This window comes from Aricia agestis, chromosome 7 (genome assembly GCF_905147365.1).
Source record: "Aricia agestis chromosome 7, ilAriAges1.1, whole genome shotgun sequence".
Lineage (NCBI taxonomy): Eukaryota > Metazoa > Arthropoda > Insecta > Lepidoptera > Lycaenidae > Aricia > Aricia agestis.
This window is the reverse complement of record NC_056412.1, coordinates 16,508,438-16,531,280: the sequence shown is the minus strand read 5'-3', so window position 1 is coordinate 16,531,280 and position 22,843 is coordinate 16,508,438. Positions and strand designations below refer to the sequence as shown.

The 22,843-nt window shown below is 37.1% G+C and overlaps 1 protein-coding gene across 1 annotated transcript in view; it reads left to right on the top strand.

Moving 5' to 3' along the window:
- Positions 1–16,637, top strand: part of LOC121728649 (proton-coupled amino acid transporter-like protein pathetic) — a 62,666-nt gene extending 46,029 nt beyond the window's left edge. The window contains exons 4-10 of the mRNA XM_042116873.1: positions 7,676–7,826; positions 8,319–8,440; positions 8,950–9,034; positions 11,054–11,298; positions 11,827–12,039; positions 12,404–12,573; positions 14,432–16,637. Coding sequence (XP_041972807.1) covers positions 7,676–7,826; positions 8,319–8,440; positions 8,950–9,034; positions 11,054–11,298; positions 11,827–12,039; positions 12,404–12,573; positions 14,432–14,715 — 1,270 coding nt within the window. The 3' untranslated portion in view covers positions 14,716–16,637. The remainder of the gene's footprint in view (positions 1–7,675; positions 7,827–8,318; positions 8,441–8,949; positions 9,035–11,053; positions 11,299–11,826; positions 12,040–12,403; positions 12,574–14,431) is intronic.
- Positions 16,638–22,843: the final 6,206 nt, after the last annotated feature.

Genomic DNA, 22,843 nt, shown 5'->3' with positions numbered 1-22,843 from the left:
TAAAGGTCACATAAAGTAAGTAAGTAAGTTTGACGACCTCTGTGGCTTAGTGGTGAGCGCGTTGGTAGCTCAAGCCGGGGGTCGCGGGTTCGAATCCCGCCGACAGAACAAAAAGTCTTTTCAAAGTTCCTGGGTCATGGATGTGTATTAAATATGTGTATCATATAATAAAAAATCTTAAATATATGTATAGTATAAAAAGTATTAAATATATATCCGTTGTCTGGTACCTGTAACACAAGTCCTTCAGGTACTTACCACGGGGCCAGACTGACGTGGTGTGAAGCGTCGATAGATATTAAAAAAAAAGTACTTAGTCACTTAAGTCATAGAATATTTAGAAATTTTTACGCGCGGCATATTCGTCTTGTACTACGTGGTACCATACAGAAATTGTGGAACACTTTACTACAAATAGCATGTGTTACCCAGAGCCGGTTTTAGTACTACCAGCGCCCTGGGCGAAATTTCTTCGGCGTACAGGGCCCTGGTAGTGCTGAAAAAAATGCACCCCTTTTGTCTGCCTTCACCGCCCCTTTTTCTCCGGCGCTCGGGTGGTTGCCCAGAGTCGCCCCCTCTAACGCCGGGGTCTTTCCCGTTTCATACCACTTATTTTTCATACCGCGGTATGAAACAGCGAAGTACTGTTTTTGAATTGCCTGTTTCGTACCGCGGTGCTTGGAGTGGTATTAAACGACGAATTCTTTTTTGATATGGGTGTATTCCTACCATGAATTTTAGTAAATATTTTTAGTCTAATCACTAATTTATACTGGCGTATAGAAAAGTGGTAACATGAAGAAATAAAAAAATATTTTTATAAAGAAATGTCATTTCTTTCAAAATCAAAAAATATATTATATACTATCAGACTTCTAACAATAGAATCACAGCTTGACTACACATAGAACTTTAAAATAACCCGAACACTATACTATAATTAATTTTAAACTATCAAAAAGAATGTAAATGTACTTATGGTCCGGGAGCTGTCAATCTCAATAGTGCCTTCATAGTGTGCATTGATTTTTTTGATGAAAATAGATAATTTAGAAAATACAAATTAAAAAATCGGCCAAGTGCGTGTCGGGCCACGCGCAATATAGGTAGGGTTCCGTAGTACCGCTAGTTTTTTTTTAATTTTTGTAAGGTTGTAACGTGGGAGAGCCATGCTTCGGCACGAATGGGCGGGCTGGATCGGAGAAATACCACTGGCTCACAGAAAACCGGAGTGAAACAGCGCTTGCGCTGTGTTTCGCCGAGTGAGTGAGATTACCGGAGGCCCACCGCCCAATCCCCTACCCTATTCTCTTTCCTACTCACCCCTGCCCTATTACCCTATTCCCTCTTAAAAGTATGGCAATGCAACTACAGCTCTTCTGATGTTGCGAGTGTCCATGGGCGACGGAAGTTGCTTTCCGTCTGGCGACTCGTTTGCTCGTTTCATATTCTTTGATTTATTTCAATTGAATGTGTTGATCTTTTTGAATTTTTCACATCATTAGGTTTTTTTAATAAAGCACAATAATACTTAGAGTCTTTTCGTATACCTACCATCAATAAATTGCCCAATATGTATTTGGTTTCTCTGAGATGAATTTATTTAATTTTAATAATAAAATAAAATTAAATAATTTATTAAGTATTTTATAATTTATATAATACGTATAGATATTTTGAGCTTGACTGTACTGAAATCTGCGCTGCCGTACGAATCGACTAATTCAAAAAAGGTCTTCGCTGTTTCGGACGCCGGTATGAAACAGGCAATTCAAAAACAGTACTTCGCTGTTTCATACCGCGGTATGAAAAATTTGTGGTATGAAACGGGAAGGACCCAACGCCGCTACTGGTGTTACCTAGTTTCGACAATTATGGTTATGCAATAGAGAGGGCAAGATGATACTTGTTCCATGTCAAGGGTATCGAGATCCTTACAATGCTTCTTTGTGATCTTGACATGAAATCTGAATATTCATTCAGAAGAAACAAATAAAGTAATACGAATAGATGACGCCCGGAAATCCGTTGCGCCAAAAGTCATTGTTACGCGGAAACCGTACATTTTTCCGGGAGAATAAGTATCATATTCCTGGGACTCACAGTACCTGCATACTTAGTTTCATCAAAATCGGTTGAGCAGTTTGAGCGTAAATAGGTAACAGACAGACACAAATACTTTCATATTCATAATATTAGTATGGATATTGTAAACTAGAGGTTAAGCAATTTCGCGTAAACCGTACATTTTTTTTTAATTTGTGGGAGAGCCATGCTTCGGCACGAATGGGCCGCCTCGACTGGAGAAATACCACGTTCTCACAGAAAACTGGCGTGGAACAGCGCTTGCGCTGTGTTTCGCCGAGTGAGTGAGTTTACCGGAGGCCCAATCCCCTACCCTATTCCCTTTCCTACCCTCCCCTATTCCCTTCCCTTCCCTACCCTCCCCCATTACCCTATTCCCTCTTAAAAGGCCGGCAACGCACATGCAGCTCTTCTGATGCTGCGAGTGTCCATGGGCGACGGAAGTTGCTTTCCATCAGGTGACCCGTTTGCTAGTTTGCCCCCTTATTTCATAAAAAAAAATTGTTACCCTTCCATAGCATGGAATTGCGATGGTTAGTGCTTTAATCATTCTATTACAATTTACAACGTTGTCAAATATCTTTAAACTCTCAACTATTCATCATATTGCCGAATTCTTAGCCATTTGTTGTGAACAGTGAATAAAACAGTGATTAATAAATTACAATCTCCCGTTTCGACCTACTAAATTGTTTCTTAATTGTTTGAATGGAGGAGAAAATCTAAATGAATATTTAAATGAAATTGGACGACAAAGATGAAACATTAATTGAGTTAAATCTTGTCCAGTGGTACTCAACACGTTCTGGTCTTCGTGTCACGGGCCGCAACGCAAAATTTTTAGAGTTAAAAAAACAACGTTCTTCTAAATTAGCGATTTAAAAGTGAAAAAAATTTCACGACTTTACACCAATTTGCCGATGGGCGTAAATTTAAAAATGGTTTTACTTCACGAGGGTTACTAAAAAAGTCCGGGCGGGCCGCAGGTTGAGTACAGCTGCTCTAGTCCAAACAGTTACCAAAAATTAACGTTGAAATAGCAATAACAAGACAGCAATTTACAGAATTTTACAATAGGTTTGTAGTATATTTGGCACGAAAAATAATTTCGTTATGATTCTCGTAAGCAATGAATGAAATAAAGGTTATTTTTATACAACATCTTACGTACATTTTTCAGGGCTAAAAAATGCTATGTCCTTTTCCGGGACTCAAAAGTCAAAGTATCTCCATGCCAAATTTCAGCAAAATCGGTTCAGCGGCTTGGGCGTGAAGAGGTAACAGACAGACAGACAAACAGACGGACACACAGACACTTTCGCATTTATAATATTAAGTATGTATGGATTACTTGCTTTTCTAATAAAGAATAATAATAGTTTCAAAAATCTTTGACAATTGACAGGTGTTAATCTAAACCCTCCATGATCTAAACATTGAATCGCTTAAACCTCACTCAAAACATTGAAACATTTAAATCTCACTCAATCTAATTTCATCCTACTAATATTATAAAGGCGAAAGTTTGTTTGGATGTATGGATGTTTGTTACTCTTTCACGCAAAAACTACTGAACAGATTTTATTGGAACTTTACAATAATATAGCTTATACATCAGAATAACACATAGGCTACAATTTTAACCGACTTTCAAAATGGGGGAGGTATTGTGTTCGTTTTTTATGTTCAACGATTACTCCGCCGTTTGTTAACCGATTTTCAAAATTTTTCTTTTGGTATATAGGGTATCATCCCAATTTGGTATTATATTCACAAAAGTGGTGATCTGATGAAGGATCCATAAGTAATCGAGGGAACTCCTCGTAACTTATAGGGAAACATGTGGTGACTTCGGCTTCGTGAGAAGTATTCTAAGCATATGCTAATTTTAATTTTTCCTAATTTACGCGGGCGAAGCCGCGCGGGACATCTAGTCTTCAATAATTTCTAAGATCTTTTAAATCCCTAGTAATAAAAATATCCCTATGAGGATAATATTTTTATTACTAGGGAGGAAAATGTATACTTAAGGAAATAAAATGTATATATAATGCCGGCTCTTGATATAGGCGAACGCGTTGGCCAACGCGTCTGCAGACGCGTTGGCAGTGCGCTTGCAACGGCGTTTGTGAGTAATCCACACATAGGAAGGTCGTTCAGTATGCTTTGGATCGCGCCAATGTGCGGACGGATTCAAAATGGATGTTTAGTCGCTAACAGCTGCAGCTGTTTATTTATTCACAGCTTATAATTACTTTGTAAATGTGGACAAGAAAAAGTTTTTAAAGAGTATTCTGGAAATAAATAAATAAAAGGCGAGAAAACGTAACAAACAAAGAAATAAACTCACTTTTACATAATATTTTATAATATTAAAATAATATAAGTAATTATTTTATTACCTACTTATTATTTATTAAATTATTACATACAAAATTTATTACATATTATAATAATTATCATAATTATAACTCCGGGCAAACTGATCGCGCGGCCTATGTGTGGATGGAGCGCGAAGCTTGCGACAAATGTCCTTTGATCTTTTGCCGACATTTCCGACCCGCGCGGCAAGCTCGCAGATGCGTCGGCCAACGTCTAAATACCTACGGCCAACGCGCGAACGCCCGTTCTACACATTGGGCCAACGCGTCTGCAGATGCGTTGGCCAACGCGTTCGCCTATATCAAGAGCCGGCATAAGGAAGAAGATGCTATCAATTTATTTAATAAAGGCGTGACCGTGTACATCTGATTAAGTATTATTAATAAGGCTGTATATTAAGTATATCGTGACATAATTGTTTAATAAATAAGTAAATTATTGTGATCACTGAGGCCGCGCCATGTTAAATGTCAATGTGGCCATTTTATGCACGTCGTAGATTCTCGGCTATGATTAGATTGATAATAATATAGGTATTGATGTTAATATTATTTAATTAAATTGTAATAAAACATTGCTTTTCAATACAATTCTAACGGATTGCCTACTATTTTATACGTAGTAAATTAGTAATATTGTGATTTGTGATACCAAAAGTGTACGTCGGTCTCTTCTGCTAAAACCACTGCACCTAAACACACCGGCAAAATTAGAGGAACATAACAAAATTTTCAATTTTTTTTTAATTGTTCACTGATTTTTATATATTTATTTATTTATTTACTAATTGATTATTAAAAAATAAATTTATTATAAATTTAGGGCATAAAAACGTGAAAAATAGAAAAAAATCAGCAAAAATAAAAAAATTAAGAAAATCTTATAAATTTCAGTAGTAAGTTTTTAAGATAAATTCTTCATTTTTATTAAAGAAATGCCATGTTAAAAGCGTGTAATGCTGGTGTAATGCCTTCTATGGATCTCAAGAGGGCCTGTATACGCCATTCCATGCTTGCATTTTAATTGTCAATCATTTCCTGTGGGATATTCTCCTACTCCTCCAGTAGCGCCAACTCGAGCTCCTGGACTCATTTTGGAGCTGGAGTTTTAACTCGTACCGTTCACCCATTGATGTGCCACACGTCTTCAATCGGATCCACATCCGTAGACCACGCTGGCCTCTCCACCTGGGCTACGCCAGCATCGTTTAGGTAATAATGCCCGATTTTCTTACTCTATGGACGCACATAAAATTGAAAATAACTACCTAAAACTGTGTAAAAGGCACACCATGCAGTTCCAGGATGTCGGTGCTATAGCTCTGTACTGTCAAAGTACCATCATCTATAATCATCAGCTCCATGCGGGCTCCAAATCATATGCAACTCCAAACCATTACGAAGCCTGCATCATAGGCCACTGTTTCCGGTAAGTTTGATGGCCTGTAGCTTTCCTTATGATTTATCCACATTCTTTATCGCCTGTCAATACAATGTACACAGAATTTGCTCCCATCACTGTACAGCACAAGATTTCACTCACTTGTCTAATTTTGATGTTCACGCGCAAATCTTAGCCTGGCTCTTCGGTGTCCTGTCTCAAGTTTTGGTGCCCTTGCTGGCACTTTTGAGTTTAATTTAACTTATTTGAGTCTTCTTCTTACTGTACAATCACTTACACGTTCATCTTGGACCTGTTCCGACAGGTTTCGTGTCTGCATAGCAGTTTGAGGTCGATTTCTTAAGTTTTGTTTCCTTACAAAATGGTCATTCTGAACCATTGTCACCCGATATCTGCCTTGTTCTCGTCTCCGAACGTAAGATCCAGTCTCTCTGAAGCCTTGAAAGTTACGATGAACCACGGAAGCCGACACACCTAAGGCCTGACTGACCGAACGGTAGGTGTGACCTTTCTCTATCGTGGTTACAGCTCTAGCTGTCGCAGATGCTGGGAAATCACTAATTTTGTATCTAAGCAATGTGTTCTTCCAAAAACCAAACAATCAAATGAGCTGAGCATACCTTGCACCCCGCTAAAACGCCATTCTTATCAGGAACACTTACAACGTCAATAATCGAAAAACACTTATTAGGGTATAATTGCTATAAAAACCTGTCAACTTGCCAGTTTTGTTCAATATTTTATTTCTTGAATGAGCTTAGAAGCTATAAAAAAGGCTTTCAGACAGCCCGGCCCAGTTGAGTTCAAGTTTTGGCCCTTTTTACCAATGTTCCGCTAATTTTGCCAGTGTGTGTATAATAATATGATAAGGCTTGATATTGCTGTTTTCGATGAGTCCCGATAAAGGACTTAAATATCGGCTTGTATTAGAAAAAAATCGGCTTAATCGCGATAAATGAGTTTCTTCACAGATGAAGTTCAACATCTTGTAACAGACAGAAGCGTAGCGTGGATTGGTAGGGCCCCGTATAAAATTTGTTTGGTGGCCCTTAGAAGGGCTTCGCACGTGGTCCGGGGCCCCGTATAATTGAAACAGCAGATACGCCGGTAGCTGAAAAAACACTGTATAACTTTTCAAAGCTTATACAGCGTTTATTAGTAAGGGGGTATATATTTTATGGTAATGAATAGGTAATGAATACCTAACAAAAACTTACCTAGACCTAGAATAAAAATATTGCTTTCCAATAACAACAGGCGCCTGTATTTATTCAGATATTAGGACCGGCGCCGAACTTTCAATGAGAAAATAATAACAAAATATATTTTGTTATAATGGTTATGAAATAAAAAAGTAATCGAAAATAAATCCATAACTTCATAACTATAAATTTGGAAGTGTATTTATTTATTTTGAACCGATTTTTCTGAAATCTGGTTGACCCAGGGACCCTGTAAACTTGATACGGCAATTACGGCGGTAGCTACGCTCCTGATTAGATTTTATTTTGCTGTTTTAGCTTCTTGTTTTAATAATTTTCTTGCTCTACAATCTACGTCTACCTCCATTTTAGTACAACCGGCTCCACAAATATCGAAATGTTTTCGGCGTGACTCCTTGTTTTAAATATAAATTCTGGCTCTACACTTAACTACCTCTACCTTAATTGTAGTACAAGCGGCTCCCTGCAGGGTAATTCACAAAATATTATATCGAAAAGTGTACGGCGGCGGCGTGACTCCTTGTTTTTAATACATATAATATAAATTATGGCTCTACAATTAACTACCTCTACCTTCATTTCAGTACAATCGGTTCCCTGGTCCACCTTCTCAAGTCGTCCCTGGGTTCCGGAATCCTGGCGATGCCGGCGGCGTTCAAGAACGCGGGGCTAGTTGTGGGAGGGATTGGCACAATCGTCCTTGGCTTCATCTGTACACACTGCGTTTATGTTCTGGTAAGCATATTATTATTTTCATGCTTTTTATGCTATTGCATAGCGTTGGCTTTGAATGCGGCGACTGAATCAAGATTGCATAACGAAAATAATCTAACACTTAGATTTCGGCACGGTGTTTGTGTGCGTGAAACTAGACGTATGCTAACAAAATTATAATTTCATAAGTTGATAAAAAAATATTTGCAATAGCTTTACGTATTTTTAAATTAGAGGGTAAACGAGCAAACGGGTCACCTGATGAAAACCAACTACCGTCGCCCGGACACTTGCAACATCATCAGAGTTGCAGGTCATTTTTTCGAACCTTTTTTCGAACTAAGGTTAATGATTACAAATTAATAATTATCATCAGCTTATTCAGTCGTGGCTGATTTTAGAACTTAGTTTTGTATACCATGTATAATAAAGTAAGGTCAGGTCACACAGAGTATAGAGCAATTATTTTGACGAAAGTAACATCATATTGTATCTAAAAATGTATTTTTTTAGGTAAGAACATCACAAGAAGTTTGCGTGGAGGCGAAAAAGCCGTCAATGGGATTTGCGGAGACTTGCGGCGCCGCCTTCGAATTCGGGCCAAAAAGATTACGACCGTGGGCGAATTTTGTCAAGTAAGTATGCTTCGGCATTAATGAGCCGGCTCGATTATATTCAGGGCCTGATCTAGCTCTTTAGCTGTTCCGGGTAGAGACATTTTCGTCGCCCCTTACATACAGAACAAAGTCATGAATTAGTTTTGTTGGTGGATAAAGTTTCATGAACGATGGAAATATTTAAGTATTTTACTTGAATATTTCCCATATTTTAAGTAAGGTACCTTAATATTTCCACTATCAAACCTGGTTGGACTCAACTTCAAAGAAGAAAGAAAACGCGATTTCAATAATATAGCTTGGTGCTTAGGCTTTAAGTACCATCGAGGAAGTTGATTCCTATGCAATTGACAGACCAACGTTATTTGGTCGAATATGTCAATTCAATGTTAATTGTGATCTGTCAGCTGGGTTTGACGTAAATCGACCAAATTACTTAGGTCCCCGATTTGCATAGGAATCAACTTCTCTGATAGTACAATAAAGTGCCTAGTCACAACACTGTATACATTATAAATAATTTTCAGAAAATTCGTGGACTACGCTCTAACTTGCACCTACTTGGCTGCGCTCGCGGTCTACATCGTGTTCATAGCTGAAAACTTTAAGGAGGTAATAAAACCATTATCTGGGGGCACGGTAGTGCCCCAGCCAAGCTTTTTATCTGTTACTTGCTTACAAAACTAAGTGATAATAGGGTGTGTAATGTGTATGGGTCCCCTATAACGAGTTCGCTGTGAAGTAGCAGCGCTTTCAGCGCTTTTTTTCCAATCTTTGTATGTAAAAATTCATTACGGTCGGCGTTCGGTTCGGTCGGAGGTTAAATATGGCGTCCAAGGACTCCATATTTAACTCCCGCTCATACGTATATCTGAAAATTTACTATGTTTTACAGTGTTATATTTTTACTGTCGATTTTTACGGATAATTAAAATTTTTTATACCTTCAATCCCGGTACCTGTAGCTTCAGTAAAAAAAATAAACGCAACAAACATCTGTGAATTTCTCCGGTTAAAGTTAAAGCTAAAGGACGCCATATTTAACTATTACCATAACTTTAACTTTAACCACGCCTCTGGTGCAACCCAACCTAAGTTTCTCAAAGTTTGTACGTCTATGTAGATACTTTTGGACCTAATATTCTCAAGAGCTTTTACATAAACGGTAAAGAAAATACGTTCGCAAATTTTAGGTCACATTTTCGTGGAATAAATCGGAATAGCGAATAGAATAAATTCCTAAAGGATACTAAGATTACTGCGAGGGAATTCTAATATACTCCTTTGTGGATTTTATATGTTTACCAGATTACTTTATGATTACATTTTAATTGTATAACTAACTTATAACTAATATGTATAATATAAGTAATAACTAAAATTACAGATTAATTGTGTGTCTAACTATACGGATTTTCTCTCTTCGCCCGAGAAGTAGCAAAAGGAATAAACTTTGTCGCTATCGTCAATACTTCGTAGGACAAAAAAAGTCGGTTTCCGCTGCCTTTACCTATAATAGTTGCATGCCAATGGAACGGATTTTGATGAAGTTTTTTAAAAGATAGTATGTACAAGAGAAAGGTCAGGTAGTTTAAGGTATTATGCTATGCTATGCTTTGCTTAACTATAACCGAAAACCGGCGTGAAACAGCGCTAGTGCTGTGTTTCGCCGAGTGAGTGAGTTTACCGGAGGCCCAATCCCCTTCCCTATTACCTTTCCTACCCTCCCCTATTCCCTTCCCATCCTTACCCTCCCCTATTACCCTATTCTCTCTTAAAAGGCCGGCAACGCACCTGCAGCTCTTCTGATGCTGCGAGTGTCCATGGGCGACATGCCCTCTTATTTCATTAAAAAAACTATTATGCTATGCTAAAAATTATGCTATGCTTAACATAAGTACCTTTGTAATCCTACCTTTGTAATCGATCGTCAATATTAGATCGCTCTTGTTAAGCTAAAATATGCGAAACTTTTTTTTATATATTATAATATAGTAATTTTATTACAAATACAAATAGTGAACAAAAAAATGTACAGCTTAATTTAAGCTGTTTTAAAGTTTTTTTTTCCGAACATGAAAAGTCATCATTGATACTAATTTTAAAGAAACGAAAGCTGATATTCAACTGTTGCTTTTAGTTGTTCATCTAATGTACAAAATGTATCGAAATACCAAAAATAAATCAACGCTCAGAAATTTTTCATGATTACTATGAAATGTAAAATAATGGAAGTTGTTTTCAGCACTATTTTATGTGCAATTACGGTTGAGGTTGTATCGATTGTATTTTCAGTTTTCCCTCAACTGCAGACTCGTTTTTGTGCACGAATGCCTTTTTCATGTTGTATCGCCTGGTTAGCCGTGGTTAAATTTGAATTAAAGCAACTCATTAATGTTTACCAAAAACTCTGTGCCTGCTTTTCTAACAAGATTGGATTTTGTGGATCTTTGTTACATGGATGTTCTCCGTAAATTCTTTTGTACAGAATTTAAAACCCGTTAGAACCATAGGTTCTTCTTGATCTACCTATTCTCAGATTTGCCTATGATGAGATTTCCTCTATCTAGAATAGATTGACAGACTATTATATATTTTTATTATAATTTTTCTTTATAATTATTGTTTCAGGTACTAGACGAGTATGCGCCAGACTACAAGCTCTCAGTAGAAACGTACTGCGCTCTTACTATGTTACCGCTGGTGCTGATCTGCCAGATCCGGAACCTCAAATGGCTGGTGCCGTTCTCGGCCGTGGCGAATGTCTTCCTCGTGATATGTTTTGGCATCACCATGTATTACATCTTCAGCGATTTGCCCAACCCTGCTGAAAGGGAGATGGTGGCTAGCGTGACGCAGTGGCCGCTATTCATCAGGTAAATTAATCTCTCTCTAGGGCTGCTGTAAAAGATTTCTCTTAGAAACAAGCAGTTCCTTTGTATCTTCTTTCCATGTTAATTGTATCATTATGTGTTTCTTGTACGTACAATATTGTATACAAAAAATATAGAGGTTCCTTAGAATTAGTTGCCTAGTCAAATCCTTCAAATCCAAAGACGACGCCCGCAGTTCTGATACCCGAAAATTCGCATAACGTTGTTAAAATTTTCATTTTTTTTTTTCGTTTAACAAAGTTACGGATGCCATGAATGCCACCAGCTAATGTTATGAGCTTCAAGTGCAAAGTTTTTACTTATGATACAGTAATCTCTGATGAGAATGACACTTAGAGTACTCACCAACTGACTTGAACCTTTTCGCTGACAACACAGTAATCTCTGATGAGATGAGAATGATACTTAGAGTACTCAGCAACTGACTTGAAATTTTTCTCTGACAACACAGTAATCTCTGATGAGAATGACACTTAGAGTACTCACCAACTTGAATATTTTCGTTTACAGCACAGTAATTTTCGCGATGGAAGGCATCGGCGTGGTTATGCCAGTTGAGAACGAGATGGCCAAGCCACAGCAGTTCCTCGGCTGTCCAGGGGTCCTGAACGTGGCCATGACGATTGTCATCTCACTGTACGGTGTGGTCGGATTCTTCGGATACATAAAGTATGGCGACAGCGTGAGAGGCAGTGTGACGCTGAACCTACCGCAGGAGGAAATGTAAGTGTGCTTGGCTCGAATGCGACTCATGATTCTTCGATTGAAATCTACTGATACTAATCTCAGATTGCATTAATTCTTCAGCTAAAATTGCGCTAGTTTTTAAAGTATGGCGGTATATACACAACAGCTGTAATCAATATGTGCTTCAGCTTGACCAAGGATACCAACTCGCTTGGTCGTTTTATAAGGCTCCTAAAACAAGATCTAATAAAAAGCCTTCTCTTAATTCTTCTTTCTGTTTAAGATTGAAGACGTAGCGTTGATCAATAACATACATAATAATTATTAATATATGCCATAGTGGAGAAAGATGGCAAAATGCCATTTAAGGAATTTAAATAAATAATGTATCTCTTTACAGACTCGCCCAAAGCGCCAAGATTCTGATGGCCCTAGCAATCCTGTTCACATACAGCCTGCAGTTCTACGTGCCTATGGAGATGATCTGGCGCGAGATCCAGCACAAGATCTCGGTGCGATACCACAATATAACCCAGATCACCATCAGAACTGGTGCTGTCATCGGATCTGGTGAGTTCAGACGTATTAATCCTTCCGTGCTTTGTAACGTCTCCAGTCCAGTAGTGAAAATCAGTGAGTTCGATTGCGTGTAAACTGACCTGGTTGTCTCATCTCCTATGCCATTTATTTGGGTGACCATTTGCAATGGATCGTTTTGGGCCGGTGTATCTTAATATGCAATATATTTTTTCTTTCCTTGTTCCATCCGGGAACTTTTACCAAGTAATGGATTGGCTAGTTTAAGATTTTAATTGAGGGGGAACGCGGGTGCAGTGGAATTTAATTGAAGAAACTATTGCCATCACGCTTTACCCTGCGCCGGCACGTGTATTTTGATAGAGACAGATACAGTAAATCGAGGTAACGTAGTCCTCTGATCCCTTCTTGAAAATAGGGCCTATCTAATTATTATTTTTTTAAATATTTTCAAGAAGAGTGAGTCTATGCCTCTACGTTTTTGTTTTATCTTAAAGATCTTTCATTGTCGGTGGATTAGCGGGGTACGGGGCAGTCGTTATTTGCGATTTTTGAAGGATCATATTTTTTATTTATTAGTAAATTTAAAAAAAATTTAACGTAGAGGCATAGTTTTAACAGATCCCAATATTGACTAAAAAAATATTTGCCTAGACGCATTGTCCAGGGAGTAAATTGGGGAATACGTTTGTATGGAAAAACAGTGTTAGCGTTCCCTGTTAAAAAGGTTCAGTTAAACTTTCGATAGAAAGTAAAGTTTGCTAAGCTTCAGTAAGTTTACAAAGTGGATACTGGATAAGCTAATTAATCAGTCGATAGTTGTGAAAGAAGCTTTTTACTAAGATTTATTAAATTTTAATTCAGGTTGAGCATAAAATTAAATCTTGAACTAGTATTATAAGAGAATAAACATTTTATGATGTTACATAAGTTATTTAAATGTAATAAGTATATAATAACCATCGAGCTATCGAAAAACTATGAATCTGGAAAACTTCACAAAAACTTCGTTGTTTACGGTACATTTAGCAATTCTCTTCGACTTCGATAAGTGCCCTTAAATTGTACCCTTCAATGTGAAAGTAAAGAATTTTTACGCTTTTGTCATCCGTGCTAATAATATAAATGCGTAAGTGTTTTTATTTTTTCGCGTTCAAGGTGCTTAACCGATTTCGATGATATTGAATATGGAGACATTTTAAGTAGGATAATATAATATTATATAGCCGTTTTTATCTTGAGGGAAAAGACACATCAACACTTTCTAACACAATCAATCGGTACAATACCAAACAAATACGCCTTGACAGCTTAATCGCCTCAGTAGTCTAGTAATTTGAAGCCTAGCTCTATCTCTGAGGTTGTAAGTGCGATTCCGGCGATGTAGGAATATTGTTTATAAGCAGACTGATCATATTCTGATTGTCTGAAACAAGAAATATCCATGTTGAATAATAATTTAAAAAGTATTTTACGATCTCTCTCTGTTCGTATCAAATTATCATTTCCATTTTCCATTACAGACATTATCAAACACATTTTTTATAAAATAAGGGGGCAAACGAGAAAACGGGTCACCTGATGGAAAGCAACTACTGTCGCTATGGACGCTGGTAACATTAGAAGAGCTGCAGCTTAATCCATACTAATATTATTAGTATGGATCGAAAGTACGTGTCTGTCTGTCCGTCTGTCAGTCTGTCTGTTACCTCTTCACTCTCAATCCGCTAAACCGATTTTGCTGGGCATGGAGATGTTTTGAGTCCCGAGAAAGGACCTAGGATAGTTTTTTTCCGGAAAAATGTACGGTTCTTGCGTGACAAACGAATTTTGGCGCAACGGAGTTGCGGGCGTCATCTAGTGTAATATAACCTTACCTCTCCTATTCCAGTGGCCGCAGCCGCGGCGTTCCCCGATCTGGAACTCTTCATCAATCTCTGTGGAGCCATCTTCCTGTCGACCCTCGGTCTTCTGACGCCAGCGATCGTGGACACCGTCCACAACTGGGACCGAGGCTTGGGAAGGTTCAACTGGATCCTCTGGAAGAATGTCATCGTCACGCTAATCTCCTTCGTCGCTCTCTTCGCCGGATCCTTCATATCCATATTGGGCATCGTTGAGAACTTTAGCAAACCACCCGTTTTGGAAATGGCCGCCAATGTTACGAAAATGTAGATGGGTGCCGTATGCCTAGTGTTGCCATCCCTAATTTGTCCTAGTTTGAAGGGCGTCCGGGGACAGTCCTACCGGGTTTTAGAAAAGTGTCCGGGTGAAATCCAGACACTTTTGTTGAGAGAAATCCAACTTTTTAGCCAGGCGGCAATAAGCGAAACATAAAAACTCGCTAAGCATACACATTTTCTTTCTTCTTTGATCAAAATCAAGTACGATTTAAGTTAATCTTACAATTTTTTGTTAAAAAGAAAGATGTTTTAGCAAAAGTTGGTAAGACGTAATCGTAAATACTTTTTTAATGGGTCTCCGGGGAAATACCCACATTTCGGCCAAATTTGGTATTTCGTCGTGATAAAGGTGATGGCAACCCTAGGTATGCCTAATTAATGGCCGATTTCTGAGGTCTTTTGACTGAAGTTTATTAGTTGCTTTTGATTGACTAACGACAAAATATTAACCAAGCAACGCTCTTGAATAGATCTCTTGTCAAGAAACCTCAGAAAAACATAAGTGATATTAGTAAGAGCTATACGTAATACAGATTTAATTTAGAATTAGTATCGATATGATCGTAGCTTAAAAGCTTACCAATATTAAAATACCAATATTTTAATATTGGTAAGTTTTTGACGTAAGTGAAGAAACCTTCATAATATAGGTAATTAGTAGCAAATAGCAATGAATACAAAATCAGGAGTGATAAAAGCATTATTACCCTTTCATAGAACTTAATCTTCCGTACGTCTTCCATAGAATGATTTCGATAAAACAAAATTTAGGTACGAACGTCTACTTGTTTTAGCTCTGAAATGCCACCTAGGCTTGAGTTCTCAAAGTGGTTCGTACAATTAATTATCCACTACAATGTCAATTATTAAATTATATAATAATTTTAAGCAGTTAAATAATTTAATTTAAACGATAGTAACCAGTTATTTTATTAGGTAGTCAAAGAACAGTCGTGTAATAAAAACCAGCACTTCGTATTTTGCGGTTAAGATTTGAGTTAAGCACTTAATTCTGCCGTTCAAAGTATATTTAGGGCATGTTTCTTCACTTCCTGATAAGTGCCAGATAGGCTATCCACCACTTAACTTGACAGATAGAGTATGGAGCATCTGTCAAATCAGTTGTGGATAGCCGATTATGAGGAAGTGTGAAACAGGCCCTTATAGAGTCTTTGAAGGCATAATATTTAATATTTTTGTCTTATTTTCAAACTGATTTAACTCGCGTTAACCATTTTAAGTTTTGTACTTGTTTGTAAAAACCGTGTTTATTTAGAGAGAGAAAAAAAAACAAAAACAACAAAAAACATTTACAAAAACTAGTTTTTTAAGGTTATCATTAATACTTTTTGCTTAGCATACACTGCCAATTAAAAAGTTTACATAGACAGGATTAAAACTAAATATGGTTTGAGCTGTGAATATGACAATAATTACTGTAATTTTGACAATAATTTCACCGTCGCATGGCCAAAATAAAGCGGCTTATCTACTTGCAAATTGCAACTGTATTTTGTAACGTGATTAATGATACAACCAAATTACGTTTGTAATAAACAACCGATATCTGCCGAATTGTTGTGATGAAATTTCAAAGTACAAACACGGCATTAATATGGATACATTGAGAATAGACGTAAATATAATATTAAACACACAAAGTTGTATATTTGTAAATAAACTTGTGAAAGAAAGAGAAAATTGTGAAACTTCTATTAAGTAAATTATTTTGAGTAAACATAAAACATGTTTTAGCTTCGGCCAAAGTCCAAACCTACGCGACCAAAGCGACTGCGAAGCGGGAGCGTCTGCAACGAGGGACATACGCGTCGGCAGAGCGGAATTAATAATCTACGGTTTAGCCTCAGTAGCTCTACCATGAGTTTAAAGCTATAGTTTTTTATCAATACTCGATACCGACTACGTAAATTTTAGTATGGCACATTATACAGCGCCTCTAGCGGTCACTTGCGGAACTAAAATCGCCATACTAAAAATTTACGTAGTCGGTATCGAGTATCGACAATAATTATTGCTTCCTAAAAAAAAATTATGCGTTGTTGTTTTCCTTAGCGGTCTATTAAGGTTATTAAGGTTTTCATCAACACCCCCAATTCAACCCAGTCCCGGCGTGCGATTGGTGAAAACAGGCACTATTGTAAGTTTAATATAGGTGGAGTTGTATTTTTTTATATATAAAGCCATAAATGTAAATACTAAGATAATTTTATAACTATTTCCATTAATTAAGTTTAACAGTAATAATAAGAATTGTGATATTATTTACAAATAATGTTCAAACTAATGTTAAATAAACAAATGATTTTAAAATCTCTTTTATTTCCACCCAGTATCTCCTGTGTATGTCGCCGGGACCGACAGTGTATCCGACCACGAAAACCTTTGATATAATCTTAGGGACCCCGAGAGGCATGCTAAAGCTGTCTTGGGACCTACGAACGAATAATTATGTATGTAATTGATTGTACTGTCGGTTCTTGGTGGAAATTCATGTTGTACACTAATAAAACACACTTTTCTTGCACTTTTTCCACTATATTAAGATATTATTATAACTTTTAACAAATAACACGACCGGTTTCGAAATTATTATATTAATATATTAAATATTTACACCTGATGATGAATAATTTCGAAACCGGTCGTGTTATTTGTTAAAAGTTATAATAATATCTTAATATAGTGGAAAAAGTGCAAGAAAAGTGTGTTTTATTAGTGTACGAATAATTATGGGAGATATTATAAATGTGTCATGTCTGTAATGTGTGTATGTTGATGGCACGCTATTGTTCTCCATTTTCTACCTATTTTATTCATTTTCATTCATTTTGTGTCACTGTCAATGTGATCGAATAATAGAGCTACAATGATGTTTTGGCTCTTGGATGAATCTTTTGTTGGGACTTTGGGTGCAAAATAGCTGTCACACGAATGACGTCAGTGAGATCTTAAAATTCGAATACAATATGCACTAGGAAGTAGGAAGACGTCATTAGTATATAATATAATAATAGCTGTCCCGGCAAACGTTGTTTTGCCATATAAACAATTTCGCCCGTATTAATGAAGTGACTAAATAAGTATGTCACCATGGCAACGTCCATCGCTATCCCGTCGCACAAACAATGGTCGCCGTCAGTCTCGAGTTGTAATAATTTACTATTATTTATTCAACAAATGCACTTATCAATATAATAAGTACCCAGTAGCCGATTCTCAGACCCACTGAATATGCATATAAAATTTGGTTAAAATCAGTAAAGCCGTTTTGGGGGAGTACGCGGCCTAACATTGTGACACGAGAATTTTATATATAATATATAAGATAAGAATATTATATTATCTTGTAAAACTAGAAATTGTAAGAAACTGGTGTCTCCCAAGTGACACAGCAGCGTTTTTATTTCTAATATGTGCGAAAACATGCTTGGAGGTTACTTCGTTTAATTTCGCTTTTGTTTAATTGAAATGATAACAATTTACAATTGTGTTAACTTGATAATTGTTAATAGCAACAGACTACCATTTATCTTCAACAAGGCGCTCAGTGCCTCTCTACTCGTGAAAAATTGTCAGAGGCATTTAATGACTACTTAACTTTAAATTAAGGAACACATTTTGACATAAACTCCAAACATTATCCGTCAAACTCTTCTTTAATTTAAGTATAATCATTAATGTAGAGACGTGCACCCGCTAGCAGTAAAAAAAATAAGTTGTCACATTTGTTTACCTTGGCATGATACTTTCTGAACCATTGGTAGACCAGCTATCATAATATAAAATTCAAACAACATGATGACCTGTAGTTAGACCATAATTTTGCATTTTCATTTGAGAGCCATTTGTTTCACACCCATCCTGTCTATGTCAGTATCATTTTGAATGTGGTCGAACTATGAATTACTAGATCACGCCCGCAACTCCGCTGCGACAAACGCAACCGTACATTTTTCCGAGATAATAAGTATATCCTATATGATCGTATGTAATTTTCCGAGACTCAAAGTATCTCCATACCTTCCATCAAAATCAGTTCCGTGGTGAGAACGTGAAGAGGTACAGATTGATAGACAGACACACTATCACACTTATAATATTAGTATGGATTGCTGATGTCGATTAACAGCTGTTCCATAGATTAATATTTTGTTATTAACAGTGTAACAGTGTTAATAACAAAATATTAATCCTTGAACGTCTGAATTCTATGTATCATTGGGATTGCTTAACAACACAACTAGTAAATTCATTGCTGCATACATGTGAACGTAATCTAAGTCCACAGAGTGAAAGAAAATAGACAAGACAAAGATTTAATAATTTATTTTTTAATATAAAAGAAAGAGGCAAACGAGCAAACGGGTCACCAGATGGAAAGCAACTACCGTCGCCCATGGACACTCGCAACATTAGAAGAGGCCTTTTAAGAGGTCATACGCTCTCTTCTTGAAGGTTTGCAGTAGTCCGGAAATACTGCTGGTGACAGTTCGTTCCAGAGTTTTACAGTGCGCGGCAGAAAGTTACGCGAAAAACGCACGGTGGAAGACTGCCACTCATCAAGGTGATGAGGATGGTATATTTTTCGATACGATCGCGATGACAGGACGTATGATTCTGAAGAATTTATTAGAGCACTCCCCGTGATTCTATATTAACATTTTTTACTGTTTATTGTTTTTATCTGTTTTAGAATGGAATTATAGACTACTAGACGACGCCTGCAACTCCGTTGCTCCAAAATTAGTTTATCGCGCTAGAACCGTACATTTTCCGAGATAAAAAGTATCCTATATGTCCTTTCCCGGGATTAAAAGTATCTCCATACCAAATTTCAGCAAAATCGGTTCAGTGGTTTGGGCGGGAAGAGGTAACAGACAGACAGACAAACAGACATACAAACAGACGGACAGACAGACACACTTATAATAATATTAGTATGGACGTATCGAAGACACACTGCGTTGTATTTAAAAATCCGCTTTATTTCTATTGCAGGTACCAAGCATTTGGCATATCTGTGCATGTTGTATCCATGGCGGGACCTTGATACAATCACTAGCCTCGATATTGAGAAGTTGCGAAATGATAAATATTTACTTCGGCGTGTGATGAAGTCTAGAAAAACCCTTTTGACCTAGTTTGTGATGATGGCTACAAATTCAAACTTACATCTATATATATAAAACTCAAAGGTGACTGACTGACATGGTGATCTATCAATGCACAGCCCAAACCACTGGACCGATCGGGATGAAATTTGGCATGCAGGTAGATGATATGACGTAGGCATCCAGAATAGGCATAAGAAAGGATTTTGATCAATTCCACCTCCAAGGGGCTAAATAGGGGATGAAATTAACGCGAGCGAAGCCGCGGGCAAAAGCTCGTTTTTCCATAAATGATGCTCTTACTTTCCCAAGACTGAAGGGATCTATAAGAAATAGATACCCCATGACTCTTGGGAAAGTTGTATTTTACCTCTTCAAACTTAAACAGGTAGAAGACAGACAAACAAAACACATTTTTTCATAACAGTTAAAAATTTTGAATAAAATCTTGCTATAGATGCTATAGATTTCACCTGTTGATCTTAAATTCTGATGCTTTACTGCCATAAGCAAAAATGTTTGTTGTTAATTTAATTATGTATTGTATACGTAATTGTTTATTATAAATAAAACATGACGTGTGAGGTCCGCGAGACACCTGATATATTGCAAGCTTGTTGAAATGTCGCTTGCAATATATTATGTATTAAATTACCATATCTAGGAAGCTACACAGTTAGAGACATATTGCACATTCTTGTTCATAAAAATCTGTGTGATTTTAATAATGCGTACGTTCGTTCGCAACTAAGTTATTTCTTTGTTGACAGATACACATCAAGTCTTTTTTGCTGTTAATTGTAGTGTGATAATAGACGAGTAATTGAAAATATGTTTGACAGGCAAACACAAAACTTGTAAGTACATACCATAAAGTTAATATACCTAGCGGAAAAGAGCAACAATCTCGAACTGTCAAAGGAAACCGAAATTGGTTTCATCTGTTTGTAAAAATATGTGTACGTATACACTTACACAAGCATGATTGAATATGATTTCTATGAGATAAGATTGTCAACGGCACGTGGCACAACAATGGCATGTGCCGACTGGACGTCAAAAAAAGAGTGCTGCTGTCATGTATTTTTTTTTTTAAGTATTTATTCCATTATTTTACAACATTATGTCCTTATACTAAAAACCGCCAAACTGCATTTTAGTTTGTTCACACGTCTCTTTTTACCACGCAGTGTTACTGATAGTGACATCTCTCTTATTCAGGCCTTTGTTTCTCTATTCCGCTAGGTATATTAACTTTATGGTACATACACAGTGTGGATCATAATAAAAGAGTAGAGACTAGAGAGCTAGTCTAAATTTTCTACTACATTCCTTGTAAGAAATACAAAGAGTTATCTATCTCGATAATATTATAACCTTTAGACTTACGGTGCGTTTAAGAGGTAAGATTTTTTGATCATATTTTATGTTTAACTCTTCCTCCTCCTCCTATGGTTACAGTGAGTTTAACCTCATCTCACCTCCACAATCTCTCGTGAGATTAATAAAAAAGTAGTATTCAATCATACTCGAAAAAAATGCGCATAAGTTTTTCTGATTCCTCCCCCCTCCCCTACTCTCCTTTTCTTTTGAGAACCCCTTCTTCCTACATGGCATTTGGTAGGATTTCCCCCTTCATTACCTGGCGTAATTTTGGATCCCATCTTCTTGACACGGAGACGAGAAACGTAAGGGCAGTCAAGGGCTTACATTCTAAAGGTTGAAATAAGGTCGCATTGCTAAATTACAAGTTATAATATAGTACTTACTCCGGTTATATTGTATAACCGGAGTGTTTAGTCAAATTGTATTCGCTGGTTTCGATAGCGAAGTTAAAACTACGCTATCGAAACTAGCGATATAGGATTTATCTTAACGCATCGCTTCGTGTCATAGCGCTTGCGATGCGTTAAGACAATAAAATTTCATTTTATGTATTTATAATGTTATTCAAGGGTCAGTACATACTGCAACGTAACGAGTCCAAGCGATGCATTTTAAGGGTGGGTTGTACTAACTTTAACTATAGCGTTAACTTTATAACTATAACAAAATGTCAAATTAACTGTCAAACCTTTAGTTAAAGGCAATAATGGACGCCATATTTGACGATAACCTTAACTATAACAATGCCTCTGGTGCAAGTTGTAAGTTGCAACCCACCCTAAATGATCCGAAACAACACCGCGAGCTGCAAGTCTGTTAATATGATATAGCCTAGATACAGTGCCGTAAATAGGGCGGTGCCACCCGGTGCCCAGACACAGGGTGTAGACACTGGGGGGGGGGGGGGGGGCGCAAGAATGGCCAGACCAGGCAGACTCTTATTCTTTCAAATTGCTCCCGATAAGTACTTCCCGCTGCGCCCCAGAGATGTTTTTCAATGTAGTCAAAAAAATCTACAGCCGAACATAACCTTCTCCTTTTTGGAAGCCAGTTAAAAAACTAGGGTGCAATTATAAGCTCCCACAGGGCGCAAAAAAGGCTATTTACGGCACTGCCTAGATACACAGATTACCTACTTTTGTAGGGTTCCAGTTTTATCATTCGACTATAATGGAACCCTAAGCAATTCAATTGTTTTTACTACAATTTTATATGTTTCTATTTATGGACAACCATTTCATCCCGCGAACGAATAGTCTGCTAACCGGACTCAGTTCTAAATCAACTTAAGAAAGACCTAAAATATGTAGATAGAATATAGAGGAAGGTGCTTATTAAAACTGTATTTGATAGATTCGACATCGAAATAAGATATCAAAATTGTATTTTGACATAATTCTTTGCAAGCGTATAATTCTTATACACATTCGATAATATCGAATGTGTATAACATTTGACGCGTTTCTAAGTTATAATAAGTTAACACCGACACTTTGACTAAGTGCCCTGGTCCTCCAAACTTTTGCGCCAGCCACCGCGTGATCGAAGTTGCGGGCAAGTGGCAACCTTTGTTTACAATGATTAGAAACCAGTTGAGTGAAT